The sequence below is a fragment of the Meleagris gallopavo genome, chromosome 3 (genome assembly GCF_905368555.1).
Source record: "Meleagris gallopavo chromosome 3, MGAL_WU_HG_1.1, whole genome shotgun sequence".
Taxonomy (NCBI): Eukaryota; Metazoa; Chordata; class Aves; order Galliformes; family Phasianidae; genus Meleagris; species Meleagris gallopavo.
The window spans coordinates 5,544,105-5,569,687 of NC_139406.1; the positions used below are offsets into that span (position 1 = coordinate 5,544,105).

The following is a 25,583-nucleotide window of genomic DNA, read 5'->3' on the forward strand; positions in this document are numbered from 1 at the left end:
ACTGAGGGACATGGTTTACTTGGAAATATTGGTGACAGGCAGACAGTTGGACTTTTCCAACGTTTGTGATTTCTATGATTCTATGATCAACAACTGCACTGTGAAAATACCTGTGAAGATGGAGAAATAGATTCCTACCCATAGTCAGTTCTGCATGTGGAAAAGTGATTAAAAGAATAAGGCTGAGAATTCCAGGAAATCAAAAGATTTCCTGTAAAAGGAAAGAAAAAATAAATAATTTTCTGTGAAATTCAGATGGGATGAGATTATGTTATTTGTGACTGTTCTAGAAGAGTGCTCTGAAAATAATGACTCCTATTTCATGTTGGCACCTGACATCAGAGGTGGATGTTGGTGGTATGGCAGTAGAGACTGAAACTTCCCACCAATATTCTGTTATATTTTGTTGATGTGGGACAGATAGCAGCAGAGGGGCAGTCTGACAGAATACCATCTGACATGGAAGTGCCTATGAAGCAAAGGCATGTCACTGAATTCCTCCGTGTGGAAAAAAATGATACTCACTGGCATTCATTGATGCCTGAGACTTTGGCTCTATCAAATAGTGCGACTGTGCTCTTTTCCATGTAAATAAATAGGAGGCGTTACTTTTGGAGCGACCTACATGCAAGTACTACCCCTTTCAGCACCCATTTTGAAAATAAAACTAAGCAGCAAAAATCAAATCTGACCTTGGGAATGGTGGTATTATGACACAGAAGCTGGTCTGAAATCTTGTCAGTAATCTTCCTAGCTATATACAGAATAATATACAGTTTTTCTAAAGCTCACGAAGACTTGATGAGATAGTGCTTCATTTATTAAGCCAGAACTAAATGATACAGACTTTTCAAAACAAGGCATCATCATTTAGCTCCTCATTTTATCTCCAGAACTCATTATGACAATATTTTCAGCCAGATCATAGTCACTTACAATGCACATTTAAATAGAATGCTATTTTGTCTGCAAAGATTGAATATAAAGAAAGGAGACTGATGTAAAACAAGGTTTTCAAAATGAAGAAATATTGAAATTAGCATTGCTGTTTGTTTCCCCTTACTGTCCACACCCTCCCAACTATTTTGTCTATAAAACTGAATGAAGAACAGAAAATCAAATAAGTTGAGAGTCTGCTATTGATCTAAATGAGTAACAGGATGTCCTATAGAGCAACAGAAGCACTGGGGGAGGGAGACAGGAAATAAATTAAGAAAGGAAGAATTATTCATAATGGAAGCTACTCTTGTCTCCTTAGGATTCAGCGTCTTAGATTTATGTTTGCTCTCTCACACTGATCTGCCTCATTCCCATTGTTTTGTTTCTGCGATTACCCAGCAGGCTTTTGCAAAAAGGTGTAATTTGTACCTGCTTTAAAAAAAATACTGTGTCAGTGTCAGCTGTGTTATTTCAAGTAATCCCGGTTGAAGATCTGCAAATAATTTCTAAATAAAAAAAGAAAGGAGAAGAAAAGAAAAGAAAAGAAAAGAAAAGAAAAGAAAAGAAAAGAAAAGAAAAGAAAAGAAAAGAAAAGAAAAGAAAAGAAAAGAAAAGAAAAGAAAAGAAAAGAAAAGAAAAGAAAAGAAAAGAAAAGAAAAGAAAAAGAAACTATTACATAGATTTCGGCAAGCATGAATATATTTGGTATTAAAGAGTACCATTCCCCTTTTCATACCGTAGCTGAACAGAATTTGCAGCTGCTACTCCAAGGATCCATAGGATAAAAACTGGCTCACTGCATCTGATGATGCTTCTCACTTGCAAAAGAGCAGCAGCTTGACATATCACAAGTCCCCATGCTACAACAAGCACAGGCAAGCACTGACATCTTGTCAGTAACTCTGACCTTGCGTTATGCAGCACTATCCTGGCATAACTACTCAAGCACCTAAGTGGCTAAGTCATTTTCCAGAACTCTCACAGATAAGAATCAGATATTGTCCTTGTCCAACGGAGACAGTTGAACATACTATATTAATACTGGTATCTTCTAAAATATCTCCTGAGCCTTAAAAGGCCACTCTTTGAATAAATTCATCAACAGATTTTAGTGTTTTCCTGCATGGTTGTACTCTTCTGTATCTGTAATGTATCAGCTGTGTAAGGTAGTCCACCAAGCTGTTATTCCCCTCCACCTAGAACCAAAGTCAGTCTTGTACACTGAGTTGTGCCAACAAAACACTCTTAGATCAGAGCACTGCTGATGCTTTACTTGCTGATATCATGCTGATGAGTTCAAAAGGTTCCAGCCACTCTGCAATATTATTTGCCATCTTCTCAGACAACATCCATCAGTGGACACACTATAAGAGCTGTGCAAACCTTTCACTAATCAATGTTTTGATAAATGACTGCTCAATTTGTTTACTAAAAAGCACTTAACTTAAATAAGGTCTCATCATTCTGCTTTTGCTCTCCACTAGTAAGACATTCCCTTGTTAAAAAGAATTCTTTCAGCTTTGGTATTCTTAAGACTATTGATAATAGATGGTCTTTTCCTCTTTATTCTTTAGGCACTGTCCTGCAATACCAATCTAAGCATTTTTAAATGCCAAAACATTATCCAGCTTCCATTTGGTATTCCCAAAACTGCAGACAACACTTCCCATCCAAGAATTAAGTGTTAGACTTTAGAATGTCAACTACAATAAGAAAGGCATCTCGAAGTATTACTAATACTCCATTTCAGTCTGCCATGAGAAAAATCGGGAAAAAATGAAGATATTTATGTTAAGCAATAAGTGATAGAGATTATAAACAAATAAACCTCTGTCTTGGAATACCTCCTGCTTTTTGCTTGCACAAAACAAGCATTTTCTTTCTATTTAGTGTTCCAATGCCATAGGCTTTACAACATAGGGCAGTTGTTACAAAGAAGATACTACTGCTTGCAAGGAAGGTACTAATACAGCCCTAAAGAATTTACACTTAAACTGGGCACTGGCAACACAATACAAATACATATTTGAGCAGGCAAATTTGAGTTGACAAGTGAAAGCCTATACAAGGGACAAGCAATGCTTGACGCAGGAGCTGAAGTACTGGTTCACTCTAAAGAAAAAACTGGTTTGTAACAATGACCTGTGAGAGAAGTAGATGCAAAGATCATTAGAGATGAGCAGCTCTCTTATTCCCAGGTCCTCTGTATTACTGACAGGCAGCTTCAAGAAGTGAGTACAAAACCAAAACAAAAAAAAAGTATCATAATTTATCTTAAATTTATTAACATTAGAAAAGTTCAATTTTATCTTCAAAAGTCAAGACTACAGATTTTATTTTGGTACAATTCTGCCAACAGACTTATTTTCTGTGGCATAAATAGTTGTTCTGTGAAGTCAGACTGTCCATAGCATATACTCCTCTCAGTGGAATCAACAGGCTACTGAGAACTCTTCACAGAACACAGTTGTTCAGGAAGTAATGTCACCCTGTTCTAGAGAAAAGATGATACAAGGCAGAAAGACATAATGCAAGGGCCTCAGACTTTTCAAAGGAAAGGTATAGACTGAATGCATGTTGCTTCTGAGCAAACAGTATGCTTTGTCAGTCTAACCAATGGTCATGTTCTATGCATGGAAAAAGAGTAAAGGGAAATGAAATTATCCATGTTCGGAGAGAATACTGAATGTAAAATTTTATACTGAAGGTGCAGGAGTAAGAAAAGAAAATTTAATAGCTTTTATAAATCAAAGCAGATTAAATTCAAATATAACTACAAAAGATTAACCTCAATCTATGAGAAAAAAAAAATGCACAGTTATACAGAATCTCACAGAAGCACCATTTTTTTTTCCCGCTTTTGTTACTTTTTTTAATTTATTTTCTTCAATGAATTTTCCAGAATTGCATTTGGAATTTGACCCTAAAGTCAAATAATTAAGATTGAAATCTTCAGCTTTTTTACAATAATTCATTATATTTTTTTAGATAATGTGTTTGTTGCTTATTTTTATTGTCCCAGTGTAATAGCTTTTAATCAGAATCAAATAGTTAAATATTCTTTTTCTGACAGAAGTTGTGTATCTAACAGTCTTACTCAAGAGCATGAATTTTATCCAGATAATTATGAGTAACTGATCAGGTTTTCTGCATGTCTGAGATCCAGCTTTTCAAGATTTTCTCTGTTCCTTATATTGGATAAGTAGAGAAAAATGTATCTTATTGTCCATCTATACTCTTTTTCAAGGTCATAGGCATTTTCCATAGTTCCCTCCTTCACATTTTCCTCTGGATCCCTCACCTTGTCTTTGTCCATGAGAATGATACTCTTGGAAATGTTTTCCATTCCAGCTCTGGATTTTGTAGCCTGACACCCAGATAAACTCAGTTTCTCTGCCTTCATCTTATGTGTATATAAAACCTTAATACATATTATCTGTATATAAACCTTTTCCATTAAACTGATTGTAATAATTTTTATTACTTTTAAGGAGAGTGTTTCAGATCTGGCTTTTGGGAAAAGTAATGTCCATTCTATGATTCTATGATTTGTGCATTTCCAACCTATTTTCCTGAGCAAATATGATGGAGAATATCCTTTTCATCATATCAACTTTTATTATGTAATGTTTGGATGATTAAGAAACTATGGTGATTTTAGAAAAAACTGTTTACACAGTGCTGCCTAATTAATATGCTTGATCTACGTACGCCACTCTGAAAATAATGCCTCCTATTTACTTACATAGAAAATGCACCAGATTCAAGGTGCACAAAAGCACTATTTGATAAAGCAAATTCTCAGCTAAAAAACACTATTTTTCAGCAGTCACCACCATGAGCTCCACATTTTCACCACCCATGAACAAGAGCCTGCATGCTGCACTTCTAAAGATATCCAGCAGAAGAGGCGACTCACTCTCACTGTCACCACTGCTGAAACACACCACCCACTGCCTCACTGTGCTCACATCCACTGTTTGGTTTCCATAAACATTCAGCAAGCATCGATGAATGTCAGTGGGTGTAATGTTTTCCACGTGGAGGAATTCAGTCACACACCTTTGCTTCATACGTACCTCCATGTCAGACTGCCCCTCTGCTGTCACACAGCAACAAAACATAATGGAATACTGGTGGGAAATTCTAGCCTCTGCTGTCATACCATCAACATTTGCCTCTGACGTCGTTGGCCAACATAAACAAATAAGAGGCATTATTTTCAGACCAGCCCTTGTACAATCCTTCCGAATGGGGTGGCAGTCCAAATTTAGGGTTGAAAGATCAATATGGTTACCAGCTATTCATGGAGAACTGGAAAGAGCAATCAAAGAGGATGTGAATTATTATCTGTATCAGTTCAGAAGAAGGAGAGCCCTCCCATAAAATCCATTTAGAAGGATGAAAAAGAATCCCTTTGTTTAGCACTGTATCTGAGACAAAACCAAATAGACTTACTGCTGCAAATACACTCCTCTACTGGCATGCAGGAAAACATTACAGATCCTCAAGAGGAAGTAGTGGGAGATTTTTATGACTTAAATAATAATAATAATAAAAAATCCTGTGTTTACTATTGCTATAGTGTCAAGCCTCACTGAAACCTTACCAGTGATAAGAGGAAGGGCTGTTGAGATGGGACTGTGATTTTGGGATCCTTGGAAGTAAAGTCTGCTTTTCCACATGGAGCCATTGCTCTCCCTGTACACTTTCTACTGACCCACTTATGGGAGTGGGTGGAAGGCTGGGGAGAAGTCAAGTCCTTCTCAAGGACAACAAAGGAGGCCTTTGTAAAGCAACATGGATGCTAAAATCCTAAGGGAGGTCCTAAGGGATTAAAACCAGAGAAAGAAAATATCCTTTGGTCCTCCAAACATAACAGTGGAAACAAACTACTTTTCCTTTATTCAATATTTAAAATAGTAAAAGTTTGCAAATTCCCCAAAATGGAATCCAGTTATCCTTACAAACAGAGTCTGATTTCCCCAACTCTCTGAGCCACTGATGCTCAGCAGCGGGCTGAGCTGTTTTGCACTCTAGAATCTAGGACAGCTGACAGTCAACAGATCTACTTTGCTGAGAGGATTTGCTGGTAATTTCGTCCAGCTTCTGTCTTTCAATGACAGTCAACATTTTCCAAGTAAACTCATCCATGAATTCATGTAAAGGTCTGATTTAAAGCATTAGGCACTGAGACATCTCCTTTTAGTGCTCTAGATACAGTTCTAACTCCACCAAAAGGTAAGCATTTTGATAGAATGCAGTGATCATTTATGTGCTGTTAAAGTAACGCAGCCAATTGAGCACCTTAAAATGCTGACGTGTTACTCACTGAATGTCTTCTGTTTCAGTGATCAAAAACTGGTCAAAATCTGACCAGTGCACAGCAATGCAACAGTGTTGCTCTCTGTCCATGATTGTCTCAATGATAAGAAAGGGCCAAAATCAGTATATCTTTCTTGGGAAGCTAGCTACAAGACAAGGAGAGGAAGGAAATACAGAAAGGAGGAGAAGGAAGAAGCAAAGTACTTCAATTAATCACTCATCAAACTTTTGCTGGTGCTCCTGTACCTTTGGGAACCTGAATAACTCACTGAGGTCTCCTCTTGTGTTCACTGCAGTTCGCTGGCTAAAGCCATGACTGTCAGGCAGTATTCAGAGTAGGGTGTGACACTCAAACTATTGATGTGCTGGCCACCAATATCCTGTGCAAGGGTACTTTTGTCAAAACAGACACTGTTCTGTCTAAATATGCTTAAGATCAAATTAGTATAAATAAGCAGCAATCAGCAGGTGGGTAAAAGTGTACGATGTCAGTTAATTAAAGAAGGTTCACAATTCTGTCTTCCTGACAAAGGACAGAGCAGGCAGAGTCTCTGATATGCTTGAACTCCATTTTGTGCCATGATAAACATGTACCAATTGTTGGAAATGGTCTTGATTGAGTTAAGCTATTGTAAAATCCGTAACTTCTCTCTCTCATCCATACCACTCACTGATACGTTCTATTTATTCGAAGTTTGAAAAGATACTGATGACATTTAAACTGTCTCAAATCACATGTCAATAAAGCACAGCATTCTGATTACTAGGGATCTCCTTGCTGCCATATAATCTGTGTAAGGTCTCGCTTATGCAGAACTGAACCATTCAAATGTTCTCATCTATGACTACCGAGATAATGTCCGCTATTGCAAGATCTAGGTCACTGTTACGTTAAAGCTGAGTCACACTACCAGTCATATTTGCTAGTCATACAAACACCTTTCAGACAAAAGTAGCTGCAATTTCTCCTCTAAGTAAGTTTTAAGGACTTTTGAAAGACAGGAATTGTAAAAATAAGTTGTCCTCTGCCGTGATGCACGGTTGAGTGCATCCTCACAGAGGTTGTGGATGCCCCATCCCTGGAGGAAACTAGTAGAACTTTTACAGGAGCAAATTAAGCATAATTTCAGAATGGATACTCAGAGTAAATAACAATGCATGTGAATTAAATACTGGAATAAACGTTAAGCAATAAAAGTGTCTTAAATCCATTGTTTTAGAATGAGATTTCTTCATTCAGGCATCTGTTCATTTATATCAAATGGTTTTGCTCCTCTGTCACTGAGATATTTTTAACTTTTCTTCCCCCTCTCACAAAATCTGTTCATTCAAATAGTCTCAGCTTGACATATCACTGAAATATATTTCTGCTATGGTTTAGAAAGTAAACAGGACTCACTCCGTGATTCAAAGTGGTGACCAGGATGCAGTTCTACACAGAACTGCAAAATTTGAACCATGCTAGGCAAAAATTAGTCACAGTCCAGATTTCCAGAATGATATCTTTTTGTATTTTTTCCAGGAAAAATAAATTCCCTCTCCCCTCCTCTATTTTTTCTTCTGTTATGAGAGTATTCATAATATTATCCCCAACTCTAAGAAAATCCGTATCACACTGTGGTTAATCTTCTTGGGTTTTCATATTTTTACTAAGAGAACACCATACCATCTTCCTGTATATCAAGAGACAAGCATACCATCTTCCTATGACCAGAACATTTTACAAGCACAGAGTTACAAGCACAGAGAAGGGAAAAAGCATACTTGCTATGGATAATATAGCTAACTATCACCCTGAAGTAGAACAATTATCCTATGGTGCATATATCAAAATACTTTGAATTTCCAGCATCTTCTGAGTCACTAAGTTTATTTAAAACAGCTTGCAATCAATAAATTTAAGAAGTTAAATAGAAGAGAGGTTTGATTTTACTTTTCTAGAAAAAAAAGTCTAAATAAGAATACGGCTTTAAATTACAGCACATTTTAATGTTTTATTTGGTATTTTTCTTTATTTTCAAAGGCCAGATTTCAAAGTAGTCTTTTAAAAGTACCTAGTTTTAAGACAACCAAGCGTAAGTAAGGTCCTGGTTCTGGCCAATGAAATAACTGGATCCATAACCAAAGCAATATTTCAATTTCTATGTGACCTAATTTGTTAACACAGGTATTAAGCACACCAAAAGCAAGTAGAAATCTGAAATCCAAGCTTTTTTCTTCTTATAGCCTGTGTCACTGCACAGCTTCACATACAAGGTACAGCACACTGCATCATGTAGGAAAAGATCACCACAGAAAAAATTCCTTTTGCCATGATAAGTTAAAGTAATGTTCTGATCTTCAGCAAAGATATGCATTAATTTTGAAGATTCTTTCTTATTGCTTCCTACAAATGGTTAATGATTACTGAATACTTGCACATACTCCTTCTAACTAGATAGACAATGCTTAGAAAGATTCTTCCAGCTTCCAATGATTCTTGCTCTTCAAAATTAAAAAAAATGTTTTCCTGCAAGATTAAAAAATCCATAATCCACTCATCACTGACTGCCAAATATGCTTGTGTGACAAGATTTTGGCCAAGGTGATAAACCAGGCACTTTTCCTATATCATGTGATTTTTGTTCTTATTTGGCATCATGAAAATGAAAGGATTTACTTTATCATCATTTTCACATATATTTTACCTTCACCAAATCCAGTTTTTAGTACACGTTCTAAGCAGATTTCACTTTCGCCTTGAGGAAAAAGAAAATTGAGCAGTCAAGGCATTGCAGAGCAGTCAACATCCGTGAGTGAAATTCAACTTTGGCATAACCTTACTGGCTGGGCTTCAGCAGGAAAGTGTCTGTGCAAGAGGAGCAAGGATGGAAGTGGCAGCTATTTGGAAGAGCATACAGAAAATAGCCAAAGTAGTCTAGAAATCCCTGCAGCAACAGCTCCAAAAACTGACAAACAAGAGCAAGAGAACCAAACCTGAACAAATAATTCATGGTGCATGTACATAAATTTACCTGGAAAATCCTTTGCTCACTCTTAATCCCTTGTTAATCTTCAGCATGACATAAGTTTTCAGGCTAGCACTCCACAGAATGATGAGTGATGAACAGGGATGCTTCAGCTGGGCAGAAAAAAACAACTTTTGGAACACCAGAAACTCATTCTTCTGAACAACACACACTTAAGGCAGCAAAAAATTTATAGCGGATGCAAACAGCACAGGCATTTCCTGGAATCACTTTTATTTCTCTTAATGCAGTATGTGCTTTAAGTGCCCCTTACTCGACAAGGGAGCTGAAGTTGGTTCTTCAATACAGAATAAAAATGCAGTGATGTAACACAGAGTTGGATCCTTCCATTTGTCAGCATGGTTCTGATGAGATTCATAGCTGTGTCATACTGTGCTAACTGAGCTCCCAACATTGTGCAGCCACATGAGTTCAGGCAAATGACTGCTTTCCAGGAAATTTTATCTGAATTATCCTTCTGAAGTCTGGCTAAAGGATTTTTCTTTAAGTTAAACTTGAAGTCTTGAAACATTAAAGAGCATTATGCATCAACTTAATTGGAAACAGTTTTGCCTCAACACATCCTGCATTTGTTCAAGGAGTTAGAAAGAGAAAAGCCCATGCTTTGAAGCACCGTGACAACTTGAGATAAATTTCACATTACTTTTCTAACAGAGCGTAATTGAAAACATACTTCATCACAGACTGTAATCTTATTCTGGGCAGAGATGTGTTTAACCCACAAGCCTGAACTTCAAAATTCCCAAGTCTTGATCAAATTCTGACTGTGGCCCAAACTGTCTTCTCATTCTTTAAGAAGCAAATTCACTTTTAATATTACTAGGCTTATTATTTATTATTAATATTATAAATATTAATATTTAACATTACCGCAACAATTAAAAAAAAGAGAGAGAAAAAAAAATAAAAGAAATGAAAAGGTTCCAAACTATGTTGCTCCTATTTTTATGGCAGTTTTTCAAAAGGTCTTTTTCTCATCCCAGCACCCATCTCTCTCCTGCTTTGGGTACCGTTGCCATTTTAGAGTGGTCACACGCTCAAGGTCACAGAGGAAAGCTCTTGCAGAGCCAGAAATGTGAATCAGCATCTCCTGTGCCCTAACCACTAAGCTCTCCTTCCTTCCTTAACAACACAGTGTGTTTCTTTGTTATGTTTCTTTCTAGTTAGACGTAACATAATGGGCTTTTTTTCTTTATTCATAGATAATGGCAATATGACATTATGAGACAGGCAGCTGTCATTCACAGTGAATGTTCTTTTTTCCCTTGCCCCTAAAACACAAACATCACTTAGCAGATTGTTGTCAGACGATGACACTAGGACCTCTGTGTTTCATAATCTTTTTCCAGCAGTCTCACAATAGAAATTTGTCCTCTGTTTCTATTTTTCATGATACGAAAGTTTGACAACTTGTGGATCCTGGATAGCAAGTACTGCTCCCTGTCCCATACAACCTTCACTGGACATGTAGGAAAAAAGCCTTCTTCACCTAGGAAGTGAAGTCAACATCAGGTATTTCCTTCAAACCCTTGAGAAGGTTTATGTATCACAGTAATAGATCAGTAGCCACTGCCTACCACAATATGTGAGCAGCCTTCCACATCCCTACAAGACATGAAGAGCACAACAGCATCAAGTGGAAGACCCAAGCACAGCACTGCATTTTCTACTGTCACATTCTCCATTTAAATCAGAGGGACACACTTGCTATTTCAAGACTCTGGAGACTACGGCCGGAAGTCATTCTATGAAAAAAAGAATTATAGATATTCACTTTATTTCTGCAGACAAATAAAAGAATGCATGTGAGAAATGCCTGACACACAGAACTCCATCTTGGGGTTACTATTTTTGCATTCAACTCTTTAAAAAAGAAAATTTAATCCAGTTTCTTTAAGCCCTATCCTCTTTTCCATGACCTTTTTGATCAATAAGCCTTTGTTTTGCTGCGATGCCTTGGCAGCAGAGGACAGCATGACTACAGCTAGCCCTTATCTCATATTTACCTTTAAGCTCTTTGGGCCTCGGCAGATGTTTGAGTCATTTTTTTTCTTTAGGTTACAAACTCTAAATGATGTCCATCACTTGAGAGTGTGGTCTTCTCAGGAGACCCAGAAATTAGCTGACTACCTCCACTCTTTGATACATCTTCTGGCAAGTCAGTGAAAATTAGGTTGACAGCTATTTTCATGTAGAAAACAGGCCTGTCTTTTTAAGACTTCTTTTTTTGGGGGGGAGGGAGGAGGAGAGACATGAGAAGTCTCCATCAGATTCTGCAGTTGCTATCATTTGAAAAAAAAAACAGCTCCAATGGCTCTCTGTCACTACATGATCTTCTCACAGGAGTTTCACTGATAAAATTAAGTTCCATTTTCAGGTGACAAACCAATGTGAAACTTTCTGCTCTCCCTTCATTTTGTTGCCCTACATAAAGAGACATTTTTCAGACACTGCACCGTAACAGCAATCTCTAGCTTGCTTCTCAGCAACTCTATCTCCTTAAGTACTGCATTTGAGCAAACAGTTTAAAAAATCTAAAAAAAAAAAAAGTCTAAGATATCTTAAAAAAAAAACATTGACATTCTTACTTTTCTTATTCTTACTTTTTCCCCTTCTTCCGCAGCAAATGCTAAAAAGGTGCAAGTGACCAAGTTCTGAAATGCTACATAAATGGTCTGAAATAAATCAAAGATTTATACCCAAATAGACACAACCAAACAAAACTCACTTTCAGCTTCACAATGTGGAATAACACATTAGTGAGTGACTGATATATTGCTTATGAAAAGGGAAAAAAAAAATACAAGAAGAAGCCTTTTCACAGTTCAATAGAAAGTCACAATATTTGAGAAATGAATAAGGAGTCATGTAATGGCTTTGCAGCTTTTGAACTTTCACGTGTTTCAGATTTTTCTAATGCTTGCATGGATTAAAGAGATTCACATCTCAATGGCTGGGGCACCTAACGTTTTTTCTGGATCAGGTTTAATGCTTTCCACACTGTAAAAATTTCACTTTGTATGAACACACCCTGAATTTAAGGAATTCTTCATATTTAAGTCTGTGTTTTCCAGTATGTTTCTTTTTATGTTAACCCTGTCAAAGGGCATGGTGTCTGGATCATAAGAATCATCAACTCCTTCAATTTCACACATCAGTACACTGGGCCTGTTTGGCATGCTTTTCTTTCCAGCCTCCAAAAATAAATTAAAGGGAGGAAAAAAAGTCAGGAGACAATAAATTAGAAGACATCCAGATTTTTTTTTTTTTTTTTTTTTTACTTCTGTGTATTATCTCAACCTGGATCGCAGAATAAGAAGGAGAACCATTTATCGCAGTAATGTGCAAAGTTCATCATTTTAAAGCTACAACTACACCCTTTCCACCTATTTAAAAATGTTTCCAAAGCAGGGCTGTGGGACCCAAAGAAAGAGAAGAGTCTCTGATGTCCATCCAGCTCACACAGAAAAACACTGTATTTTCTACCCTTTGACAAAGGCTTAAGGAGTGACAAAAAGCCACTCCATCCTTTCTAAAATATGGGTGTGTGTGTGTATGGATATGATGCAAACTCTAACAGGTATAAGAAAGGCATGAATCAACTAACAATCTTCACAGGCTTCATGGAAGCAGGCACATACATTAAGTAAGTCTTTATGGCTCAAAAACAGGGGCAACCAGGTGTTTAAAACATTAGCACACAATAGGAGTGACAGTCCAAGATGTTCAGTGCAGAACCGAATGCTTGGGGACCGTGTAGAGCTGAATCTAATGGATGAACAGAGGGCGTTTTGTTGTTGGCTTTTTCTTTTCTTTTTTTTTTCTTGTTTGTTTTTTTCATTTGTTTGGTTCTTTTTCCTAGTTGTAGGAAAACAGAGAAAGATAATCTGGGAAAATGCGAATAAAGGGAGTGTGAGAGCAAAGAGGAATGTTGTGTACTGACACTGGGAGGATGAAGCTTTTTTTGAATGCTACTTGCAGGTACAATCATTTGGAGTATTTCCGGAAAAAGAAGAAAGAAAGGGAAAAAAAAGAGAAAAAGAGAAAGAAAGGGGCGGGGGAGGGGAAGGAAGAAAGAAAAGCTCCGATGACTTTTGCTTGTGTTTGTCAAAGTAAAATTGCATACTTGCTCTGTAAAATAAAGCACATGGCTGCAAAACTGCCCCAAAAATACATTTCACTTCTATCATCAGTTTCTCATTCTTATAGGAATTGCCAGGTTCTGAATTCTGACCTTGGGGCTTAAAACACAATGAGTGTGTATGAAAGATTATAACACTTTCCACCAAAAAAACAACTTCTTTGTCCCAAGCCACAGCTTTTACAACTAACAACTATATTTGAAAACAAATGTATCCTTTCACCCTGTGAATTAAGCAATAAAATGTTCCACAGGGACATTTATTACTGAATTTCCATTTATGACTATGCTCAATTTGTTTCACTGAAGTTTGATTCATTCATCTAAGCAACCATAGCCACCAAAATATTATGGATATTATGGAATGCCTTCTCTTCAATAACATACCAGTTCCTCATGTAATAGCACCAGATGATGCTATTTTCTCTCAAAGCTTATCAGATCTGCTAGTATGTCAAAGTGTACAGAGATACCATCTTAAAATACAAACATTTTTCAGGAGGCATATGTCGAGCATTCTGGCTGCATAAGTCCACTTTTCAGTCTACATCATGAAGTTTAAGCCACAAAAGAAGTTTTGGTAATACGAAGTATTAAAAAATACCAGTGAATACTGGTATGCATCATAAACACACAGGGGATCTTTGAGCTGACTCATTAAGGGTGAAACAAAACACGACAACATACTTAGTAAAGTGATTTTTCTGCCTGAGAAATCAGTGTTCTTTTTTTTCTGTTTTGTCTCCTTTCGATGTGATTCGCAGTGTTGCAAGCCAGCAATTGCAACAAGCTTAGAGTATAACTGATTGTATTGGTCTCCATCATTATGCAACACTGGAGCACAGCCAAAAATTCACTGCCTGAGATTTCTTCTAGCTTTCTGTATATTAGAAATGATCGACTCATACAGAAATCTTAAACTATGGAACACTATTGGTCCAAAATCCTGTCTGGCTTCTGATTAGTTTGCATGCTCTGAACTACCATTACAGTCAACAACAATCATAGAACATGAGAGAGCCAGACTGCCTAAGGCTATCAAAAAGCCAAGGGAGAGAGGTGGTTTGAATAAAGGGTATTACCTCTTTACCTCTCCTTACAAACACCATCGAACTGAAAACAGTGTAAATATGATTGAGCAAAGAAGGCAACATTTGAAACTTTGGAAAATCCCTCTGGAAAACTGGACAAGCAGGTATCATGCCCCAGTTAGCACAACTCTCCAACCAATCCACCAGTCTCAGCTTTCACTTGGTCCCATGGCTTAGATTTCAGATGATCTACTGTGAAAACAGACAAGCAAGTTATTCTGCACAGCATTATTTTCCCATCCTGCTCCTTACCAGTGCATCATAACATGAGAATATGCTTTGTGAAATCAAAGATCACCTGCCTGCTTGGGCCCCTTGGCATGCCATTTACTTGTTTCTTCTAAAAGAAACAAGATTACTCTCATAAAACAGGGAAAAATATTTTGGAAGGCAGTGCTTAGTATTCGTATCTTCCATTTTGTTCTCATGTTCAGCTAACATACTAAATACAAACTGACACTACAAACAGAGACACCGTGGGAGGCTATTTATTTATTAGATACTTGCAAGTGTCTCTCCAGTACCACAAAAATATTAGGAATAGTCAGTGTAATGCCAGAAAATCTGAGACAAGTCCAACTGCAAGACAAGTGTGCTATTCACTGGCTGTTAACAGAAAATACTTCTACAAACAAGAAAAAACTTGACTGTAGTGGAGCACATAGGGCACTGATACGCACCAAAATCTCTGCTCCCCCACAAAAAGAATGGGTACATAAAGCTCACATGCATGGCGTTAAGCCAAAGCTAGAGGGAAAGGGACACAACCTTACCAGTCTTTGGAGAGACAGTGAGCTTGTGGTCTCACCAGTGAGTTATAAACAACTGCAGGTCTGAGTTTCAAAGGAGTAATAAGAAAAGCATAGCACCTAACAGTTCAGTTAGGTGGAGATGACTTCACTAACAATTCAGTTCAGCTAAAATGGTGTGCATGCATGCAAGGACTGTGAGAGCCATAATATACTGCTATTATTATAGGTCACGAACAGGAGATTTACACAAAAATTCATCAGCCATGTTTCAACCTTCACCAAACCAAGTTTGCAGCACAATGCCTCCTCCTCTGTTCAGCCTGGGTTCTCCAAGTAGCATAACAGAAGACAAAAATCTATCACCAACAGTCATCCACTGGCTGCCATTTTTCAAATGCTTTCAACTTAGAGGTATCCAAACATTTTTTACCTTGGAAAAGTCTAATTACTGTGTCTGTCAGGCTTATAACAAAAACACAGCAAATTCTAGACACAACTGTGGCATACCTACCTCCAAATCAATATTTTTGTTGGATGTGGATATGAGCATTTTATTTATGTAACATCAAAGTTAAAAAAAAAAAAAAAAGGAAGGAATCCATTGTTAACTTCAATGATGATAACAGAATAAGTCACTAGAGAGCTAGAAAGCATTTCCTTTTAAACACTGCTTTTTTTTCTGCCTCTGCAATTCTGGGCCCTATCTTTGTAGGTCAAGACATAACCACCTTATTCCCTGAGTTTCCACAGACTGTTACAGCCTGGATTCATTCTTTTTGTTGTTGTTGTTGTTGTTTCACTTGCTGTTTCATTTCATCAGAACAAAAGATATTTTATGATGAGAACAGAAGTGTATGGAAACACACAGCTATGGAGACTAACCCCAATGCAACCTTATCTACTCAGTAGGGAAGTGTTACTTCCTCGTATTTTCTCATACTCAAGGGCAAATTTATGGTACATTGCTTGAAGATTTAAGTGTTCAAAGAATGTTCAGAGGAAAAGAAGAAAGAAAACTTAAAAATAGAAATACTACACTTTGGAGTGAGAAGAGAGAAAAAGATTTGTTCAGCTGAAAATATGAAGACCAGATACCTGGTCCCACTGAATGCCAAGGTAAAACAGCCATTGGTTGAAGTAGGGTCATGATCTCTGTCAAGATTTAAGTCTGGATTAACATTTGAAGCAGGTGTGACCTAAAAGCGGGAGGGAAGAATTAACAATAAGAAAAAATTTGCCTCTCTGTCTTAAACAGCCATCAAGCATTTCATTTTACATCATTTGTGACTGCAAAAATTGAAAAGTGGTTATGAAATCCACCTACCTAGTTACACACTAATTTTCACCACAATGTCCCCTTTTTGTTATCTTTCTATTACACAGCATCATTTGGTGGTGGTGGTGGTGAATGGGATGACAGGATTAATGTGATGGTTATGCTCTGTGTTGAAACGGCATAAACTGTATGACAAGATGCTTTTAGCATAAACAAGCCAGCACCAAATATCTGGAAGCACGGTTCTGGTATTAATCTGAGGGAACTGTGGTTATACACTATAATGTATGCCCAATACTGCACTTGCGTAAATTGTCTGTGTCTTTTATATACACATACACACAATATGTATACAGTATTTCCAAGTATATAGGCGCACACAGGCAGGAAAAATATGAATGTGGGAGCCACGATAATGCTGCTCCTGGCTGAAGGTAATGTTACAGAATTTGTTTCCACCTTAGTGGACCACAGGAAAAAAAAATATTGTAAGGATTATTTTAATTTGTAAAACATTTGTATTCCCTCCTGTATTGCAGTAGGAGGAATGTGCCAACTGCCACTTTTTAAGAAATATAATACGCTTCCTCCTACTTTGGGTTTGAAATTGGAACCAAAACAAATTTGCTGCAGAAAAACTGATCTTTATGGTCCTGGCAGGAGGTGAAGGCTGGGAGTGAACTCACTCTTTGCTGCCATTATCCCTTCATGGGAATCTAGCCATTCTGTATCCTGCATCCTCTGCTCCTTTCCAGAAAACCAGAAAGCTGCAATGACATCACAAAATGCACAAAGTGCACATCCAGCCAAGACTCCTGAGTGAAGAATACACTGACCACCACAGCCAACTCAAATAGTGGCAGGATTTTGGATCATTGATTGGAAGAAAAAATTGTCTGCATATGCTACTTGTAAATCAGCACTTGCTTAGCCACCCTAGAGCATGACACGCAGCACAATAGATCTTTCACAGCTCACAGGAGAGGTCATGGTACAAGAACGCTGAACAATGCAACACAAGCTTTTGTAGGTAAGCAACTTCGGGGTGGGAGGTGTGAGTTGTTACAACAATAGAAACCTCAGAGGAGACAATCAGAAAATTCTTAACATGTTTTTCAAAGGAATGTACACAATTGACTGTATTTTCAACAGACATACATTTCAAACTCCTCTGGTGCCCTGATTCTTATGCTTTATAAACACATACACAGAGAGAGCTAGATTTTTTTTCTGTTTCATTAACTCCACATTTTTGCTACTTATAATTATCCCGGGCATTATGATCAGACAATTCACACATTAATTTATTTGGAATAATTTCCATTAAGGAGACTTGCAGAATAGTAACCTAATGTTGAGTACAATTTCTGGTGCACTGCATTTTTCATATTTAATATGTCACTTGACAGTTTGTTCAAACTGACTGACTTGATGTTTGTTATAAACATTCACTGTGCTGAAATCCCAAACAAATATCAGGTATATAATTCTTTTCCGTAGAGTACATGCTTAATATTGTTTCTTGCCTTCCTCTGGGCTCTTTCTTAGCATGAATATGCCGAAATAAGATGACACTCATCTCATTTTTCTAAAAAAGGTTTCTGGTGAAATGAATGTAGTATTGCATTGTAGTTTTGATTTGCTGAAGTCCAAGTTTGCTGATGTTGCAAGTCAACTGGGTCAAACTATGACTGGCGACATCCAGTGAGGGTGAGAACTTTACCAGACAATTGCACACAAAGCCTGTCCGTTGCCTACCCTCCCAAAAGCAAACTTCTCCATGACCTGATCCTTCTCTCTCATCACTGGAACACGTTTATCACATGGAATGCAAGTGGGAGCGTGAGGGGAAATAGCAGAAAACACAGCATCAAGGGAGGTCTGGAAGACATGACAAAGTAAAAATGGTAGTCTAGGTGCAAAACCAAAGCCACCGACAGCATCCCACAAGAAAGCAGATTAAAAAATAGGGCTTTGATCAGAAGAACACTGGGAGGAGTGGCTTCTGCTGTGGGAAGCAGAATCTGCATCACAGTTACATTTTCTAGAGTTACAACTGGACAGATGGTAAGAACACGGACAGGAGGAGCAACCTCAGGGTTTCCAATAATGCCTCTCTTCACTTTCATGCCTCTACAGGTCTGTAAATCCACAAGGCTGTCAGGAAGAAAGAGACGGGGAAGAGCTATGTGCTTCAGTAGTAAATGACGAACAGAAAAAGAGACACAGGAAATTCAAATCTGTATCAAACAAATGCTTTTGCCTAGGCCACAAAATGCATTCAGATGCATGTCTCCATGTTTAACTGCTTCACCTTCCAGAGAAACTTCATGAGCTGAGGCAGGGGGCCAGGAAACTCCAGGGGTAATTCTGGCCATCCAGACAGACCCTGCTTTGAGAAGTGTCTCATTCAGCCAGGTATTTCACATGAAACTTGAATGAGCTCACACTTTTCAGCAATGAGTCACACATTCATTTGGCAAATACAAAGACTTCAGAGTCCCTCTCCCCCATTCCCAGCTACTGGAAAGTCACAATTCTTTGAATGTGATGTCAGGAGGCGATGCCATGAAAATTGTTTTAAAATCATAAGCACTAAATTGTAACTCCTTTGCATGGTAAAGGATCACACAGGGGCACTGTGGTTTGGATGAAGATATCATATAATTAGTGATAATAACAAAGGAAATATTCATAATTACATCAAAGAAGTCTTCACTGAGTATTGTTTTTATTTGCTTCCAGAGGGAACGCTGAATTCTCTGAAAAAACATGACTGTTTTAAGCAGATGTAGATAAATAAAAGAGGGCTATCAAGAGAATCTCAACTTCAAACTGAAGCCGGAAAAATACTTCAAAATGCACATGTAGTTATCTAATCAATCAGCTTAAAGGCCAGTCGTCAGCTCTCTGCCAGCAGGCAGAGCTGCTATGTCCGCAGTGTGTGCGCATCTTTTCAGATGAACACGGCACACTTCAGCACATCCTGGGTGCATGTCTCTGCATACAGGAGGCACAGTCTGGGGATTCATTTCATCCAGCAGCACAAACACAGGACTGATTTTGTGAAGTGCAGATAGCTAAAAATAGCCAAGAGTGATGTTATGCAAGAAAACCTGGTGTATGTTTCCCCTTTCCAGATGAGAGAATCTGACACAGCTTCAACTAGAAAAAAAAAAAAAAAAAAAGGCAATGGTCTGACCAGAGTATAAACTATATTCATTTCATTCCCTTCTGCAGAGAAGGAATTTGAATCTCCTATACATTAAAGATGCATGCCCACTGTCATACCATTTCAACGACTTAAATAGTAAATGATCAAAAATTCACAGTGCTTCTGCCCTCCTATGGAAAAAAAATAGGTCAAAAATGAATGGAAACAAACTGTCTTCTGCTCCTTTTTATGCATTTGAGAGAGAGAGAAAAAAAAAAAACAAGGGAGATAAATCTGCATAATACTGAACCGAATCTCTTTAATTCCAGTCAGCTTTTATCATTCAATCACTGAGTCTGTATGTGGAAAAATTCATGCTAATTCCCCCTAGCAACAGCCTCAGCCTATCAGGACAAGCCATGCACCATGCAGCTGCCAGCCAGCAAGAATAACTCTAAGTAGGTCAGGCCTGCATTTCTAAAAATGCCACGGTCTAGTAACCCCACTGTCCCGTCTGTCTGCCCTGCCCCATAATAACCTCAATTGCTTGGTGACACAATGACATACTGCCCTGTTAGAGTGCAATCAAATCACGCTGCATTATTCTGCTGCGAGCATCGCTGCTGGAGGAAGGAGCCGTCGAGGGGCAGCATTAATCAGGCGGCCATTCATGTCCACCAGCACTTCACTCTGGAGATGGGGCCTGCATTAATGACCAGCTGTTGGAAGGAACACAAACAAAGTGACGCCTTCCACCCTGCCGGCTGCGCAGAATACGCCATTCTGTTCAGGCAGGTTGTGCTCATTGACAGAGGCCGCGATGTAAATTAAACAGCCCCAGACAATGCTGGCTTTTGTAGGCTCCTACTAATTAAAGTAAGTATATTTAAATTATACTACACACGATTCAAAGAGCTATTGGTTTAATATACAGAGTCATCTCCTCCTACAAATTTGTGTTCACGGTCAGGAAAAAAAAAGGAAAAAAAACAACAGAACCCACAACCACTGTTTGCATAATACAATCTACATATCCTGGTAAATTAAAGAACGGCACAAAGAGTAGAACTGCAGCTGACTTGTGCTGGGACCAGGGAACCACGCCAGGCTTCCAAAAACAGGCAGCAATGCACACTGACTGGCGAAGGGCTGTCGATAAAAGCCGTGTAAACATCTCCAGCCGCAGCACTGGGAAAGGCCGGTCAGAGCAGGGTAAGCACCCCTGCAATCTCACCGCTTAAGTGCTGCAGAGCCGCCAGCCCAGATCGAAAAACGACAGCAGGGGTCAAAAAGCTCCAGGCACGTCCCTGCAGAGCAGGCAGCCCCAAGCTGCTGCATTCCCAGTGCACCGACAGGACCACGTTTGGTTGCAAGATGTTGCGCTAAGCCTTTTTTTGCACCATCCCTTAGCCAGAGAAGCCTTAATAGAAACCACACCTGACCGTAGTAGGTCTGCACTGGGGTGGTATTTCAGCATCAAATCTGCAACGCCAGAGCTGAGTTTTGGTGTGCTGGCTTTGTGTTTAATTTTACGCCTGCTTTTAAACACCTCGGTGCGGCTGGCCGGTCGCTCCCTCCCATGCCTCGTGGCACGCAGCTGCCTGTGCAAGATGGAGACAGGAATGACATTTTCTAGGACAGATGGCTTGTCTGCATTTCTTCCGAAGGATTCACACTTCCAGCCGGTGAACGTGTGCCCTCTGACAAACTGATAATTCAGTTTTCGCTTTTGCAGAGTGCAGCCAGTCTCATACATGTAATCCATCCAGCTCTGATTTACGAATGCAGCCGATTCATTAATCCATATCGCTCTCTTGTTCGAAGCAGGCTCAAGAACCAGGTTACGACTGCCTTCTTTTGCTTTGTGGCACACATCACACAGCTATTCTTGGAGAGATACAGTCCCTGACGTAACCACGGGCTCCTAATTACAAGCTGCTGACATTTTGCAGCTTTGAAGCTATGAGCTAAAAGCCACTCTTCCTCCTGCTCGTTTGCTTTAAAACAGCCTGAGTTAAAAGCACAGCAGTTTCAGAAAGGTGCAGGAGTGGTATATGCTTCTTTTCAGAGCCTGCTGTATTGCCAAGGTTATTTTTCTTTAAGAAAACACAAAACTACAGTATGGGAGTAATAAGACTCCTTTGCCCCCAGCACAAGAATGTTACCCAGCAGCTGGCTAAATATAATCCAACACACAGGGCAGCCTTTGTAGACAGGGTAACAGTGGAAGGGCCAGACAGGCATCTTGCAGGGTAGCTCACCATGACTATTGGGAAATCCCCTCGTATGCATTTTAGGATGACATTATGGTCTACGGATTTGTAGAAAAGGGAAAAAAAAGGAAAAAAAACCACCCTCTTTCTTACTAGGCAGCTGCTAAAAGCCATGCCAAGCCCCACTAGCTGACTGCAGTACTTGTTTTCCCTATTTTTGCATTGTTCAGATACGGGCAACCCGAGCTGCCAGCTGATCTCAGTATGCCAAGCACTGTGACTAGTTTCCCTGTTCTAAAAACACAGTCTCCTCAATGCATGCAAAGAAATATAAACCAAACAGATAAACAAAAAGAGCTCAAGCCAGTCAAATTACAATGGCAAAAAATAAACAGGTACATTTCAGAAAAATCTGCTGCTAACTGCTGTCTATTTTAAATAGAGAAATAATGATTTTAGTCAGAGGCTGATTTTAAAATTCTAGAAAAAAAAAAACCAGAAATATAATGCTGACTATAAATGCTCAGTTGAGCATTTAGCCATCTGATGACTGTGGTAGCCAGCTGGTCTAGAAGTCATCTGGGATGCATTTATTTTGATTAGATTGATCACATTTCTATTACAGCATAGAATTTTTTGCCGCACTGAATATAGCTGTGTTTATAAAGATTTTAAGATGGAGAAAATGACCCCCTCCCCTTAGCTTCTCTCAACACAGTGCAGAAGATTCAGTGCTCCAAGGTGTTAAATGGAAAGGATCTGCTTTCACATTTCTTAGAAGAATTCTGCCTACATCTGCATTCGCAAAGTGCCGCCTCACTCAGGAATTGGGTGTAGAGCTAGAGCTGAAAATACAAGCTGCAATCAAGTCTGACCATCAAAGTGACAAGCTTCCTCTGCAAATTGGTCAGAAATGTCTTTCTTTCATGCCTGTACATGCTCCCACACGCATAAGCACACACACGTACATAAGCACATACATACACAGCATGGCCGCTGTTTTCCCTGGGGATACTGCTGCAGCCACCTAGCTCATCAGTTCCCTCCCTGACAGCATCAGGAGTGTTCGAGCTACAATTCACAGTGCCTCCATCCATACATTGCTTTCTTAATCACCCCATCCTCTCCACATTGAGAATGCACAGAATCAGACAAACAGCACGCAGCGTTTCTTCTTCCACTGCATTTGCACGCACTCTCTCGCTCGCTCTTCCTCCCGTGGCTTTGCCTTAGCAGGCAGATACGACCAATACCTTGTTTATCCATCTCCAGCACAACGCTGAGGTGCAACTCGACTGCAGCTCTGTGGCTTTCCCCATCTTAATCCTCTGGAGCAGCAGAGGCTGGATTCTTGCTGCTGATGCCCTTGTTGAGCACTGGATTACTTTTCATCATATTTCTTTAAGCTTTTACCCATTCCACCCTAGATTAACATCCCTCCTTTTTCTCCCCACCAAAAAAAAGAAAACCCCCAAACCACCCCACATCACAACCCTTTGCTTCCAGAACCAACAGAAAAATTGCGGCTCCATCGCTTCTCTTCCTTAGCGATGCGCAGACGAGGGAGACTCGCATCAGCCAAGCTGGGGTGAAGTGCAGGCAGCGAGGCTGCAGCAGCAGCAGAACCAGCAGCAGCCACCCAGGTAAATGCGAAAAAGCAGGCTGTGTCGCAGTGCCGTAGCTGTGAGGAAAGAATCTTGCTTCTTCTGAACAGTGCAGCTTCGTGCCTGCAGGAACGGAGAAGAGGGAAGACCCAGAATTAAAAATAGAAGCCAAAATAGTTAAGAAGAAATTATGACTATAATAAAGGGCTGTAACTTTATTTTCTGGGCTTTAGGGGTTTTCCTAGGGGGGTATCTTTCCCCCCTCCTCCCCAAAATATCCTGTATTGCTGGATGTTACTGTCCAAGAGTGGAGTCACAAAGGCTCACCCTCCAAAGCGCAGCGAGACCAGCATCACATGAGAAACCACATGACGCACCCAAATCGGATGCTGATGCGGTCCACTATTTCACTCGGGGGGGGAAGAATCTCGACCGAAACATGTCCCTCTCTAGCGGTTAGAAAGAATTTCCCTTTAAAAGGAAAAAAAAAAAAAAAAAAAAAAACAACCCACAAAAATAAATATCTCCCTATCTCTTGTCTTCAACACCAGAGCTTTGCGAGGCAGCAGAATGCTGTTCCGCAGATACTAGCTGGATGGCAGCAATATTACTTCCAGGCTACGTTATGCAAAGCTGATTCCACTTAAGTGAATTCCTGAAAAGCATACTCCATGTCTTCATAACATGAACAGGCTCTGAAAACCAGCTCCATTATCGTTCCCCACAATCTGTGCCCAAACCTGCGTTCTGAATAATTTATTGGAGACTAAAAAGCTGTTTGCCAAGACCGTTCCTTTTCCCACTCAGCCTCACACTCAAGACCGACTATGGTGAGGAACAGAGGGGCATTCATCATTTCCACAATCAGTGATTTTAGAAAAAGTGCTGTCCCTCAAAATAATCACAAAAAAGTGAGAAGAAAGGTTTTTTCCTCATTTATGGACACGAAGGGCTCTGCCTGGTTTGCAGTCATTGGCAGAGCTTTCCTAACGTTGCTGACTCCAACACTTTCAGTCCAAGTCCATAAGCAAACAGTACTGCCTGCCAATCTCTGCAGAGTTGTTGTGCCATGCTGTTAAATGTAGTCAAAGCTGGACACCCCAGGCTGTCCCCAACAGGAATGTGCAGCTCCGCAGTGCTGTGCTCTGTCAGGGCACTGAGCAGTTAACATCCTTGGCTGCTTCACCATCTTGCCTATAGGAGCGTGGGACTGAGGCAATGGTTAGCTTGAGAAACAAAAGCGAAAAAGCTGACCTTGATGATCGATGAAATTGCTGCTGCATAGAGTTCCCATTCAACAAACACAGCTAGCGGTTTGTAGCTTGTTTGGCTCCCAACATTTGTTCAAATGACAGAGCAGGTGGCACAGAGTCCTCCATCTCCTTTGTTTGCAAAACCCAGCCACCACCTTGCAACGCTACGCTCCCAGCTTTCTACACTGAAACTGTACACGGTGTCAGAGAAATGGAAAATGATAGCTGCCGTGAGTCCACACAGCTGTTTCACACAGGATCCCATTGCGAGTTCTGAAGTTTATGAGATGGAGATCAAGCACAGAATTCCCCAGAAGAGGGACGTGCCTGCCACTCAGGTGGGAAAGTGCGACAGGAGCAGAACCGATGCTCCTTCGTGCTGATTTCAGCCTTACCAACTGCTCACACAACAGCAGATTGCAAAAAATTTGCACAAGGCAGTTGATGCTTGTTCTCATTGGCTCCTTACAGAAAGGGGTTTTTCAATGGGCTGCACCTATGACCTAAATTACACATACAATCTAGTTACAGTGTTTGCTCTCAGCAGGATGCTGACGTTGAGGAGAGTCCCACAACCATATATACAGAAATCAGAGGGTTTCCATAGTCATCCTAGAGCATTTTCACCTGTGATGTAACAGTATCGATACAGTCAAGTCTTTGCTGGAAAACAGATGTTGCCACACCCAAACTCAGATTATAGTAAATGGATATAGTACTGCATTTTTGATGTAGTGTCAGTAATCTGGAGAATAAAGGTTTCAGGTGGTGTTTTCACAGTCTAAAGATAAGCACTACTAACATTA

General features: G+C 39.5%; 1 protein-coding gene across 1 annotated transcript in view; it reads right to left on the bottom strand.

Annotated features, from left to right (window-relative positions):
* Positions 1 to 798: 798 nt before the first annotated feature.
* The window catches only part of LOC116216417 (uncharacterized), a 165,260-nt gene continuing 140,475 nt past the window's right edge, over positions 799 to 25,583 (bottom strand). The window contains exon 4 of the mRNA XM_085219904.1: positions 799 to 23,647. Coding sequence (XP_085076030.1) covers positions 23,349 to 23,647 — 299 coding nt within the window. The 3' untranslated portion in view covers positions 799 to 23,348. The remainder of the gene's footprint in view (positions 23,648 to 25,583) is intronic.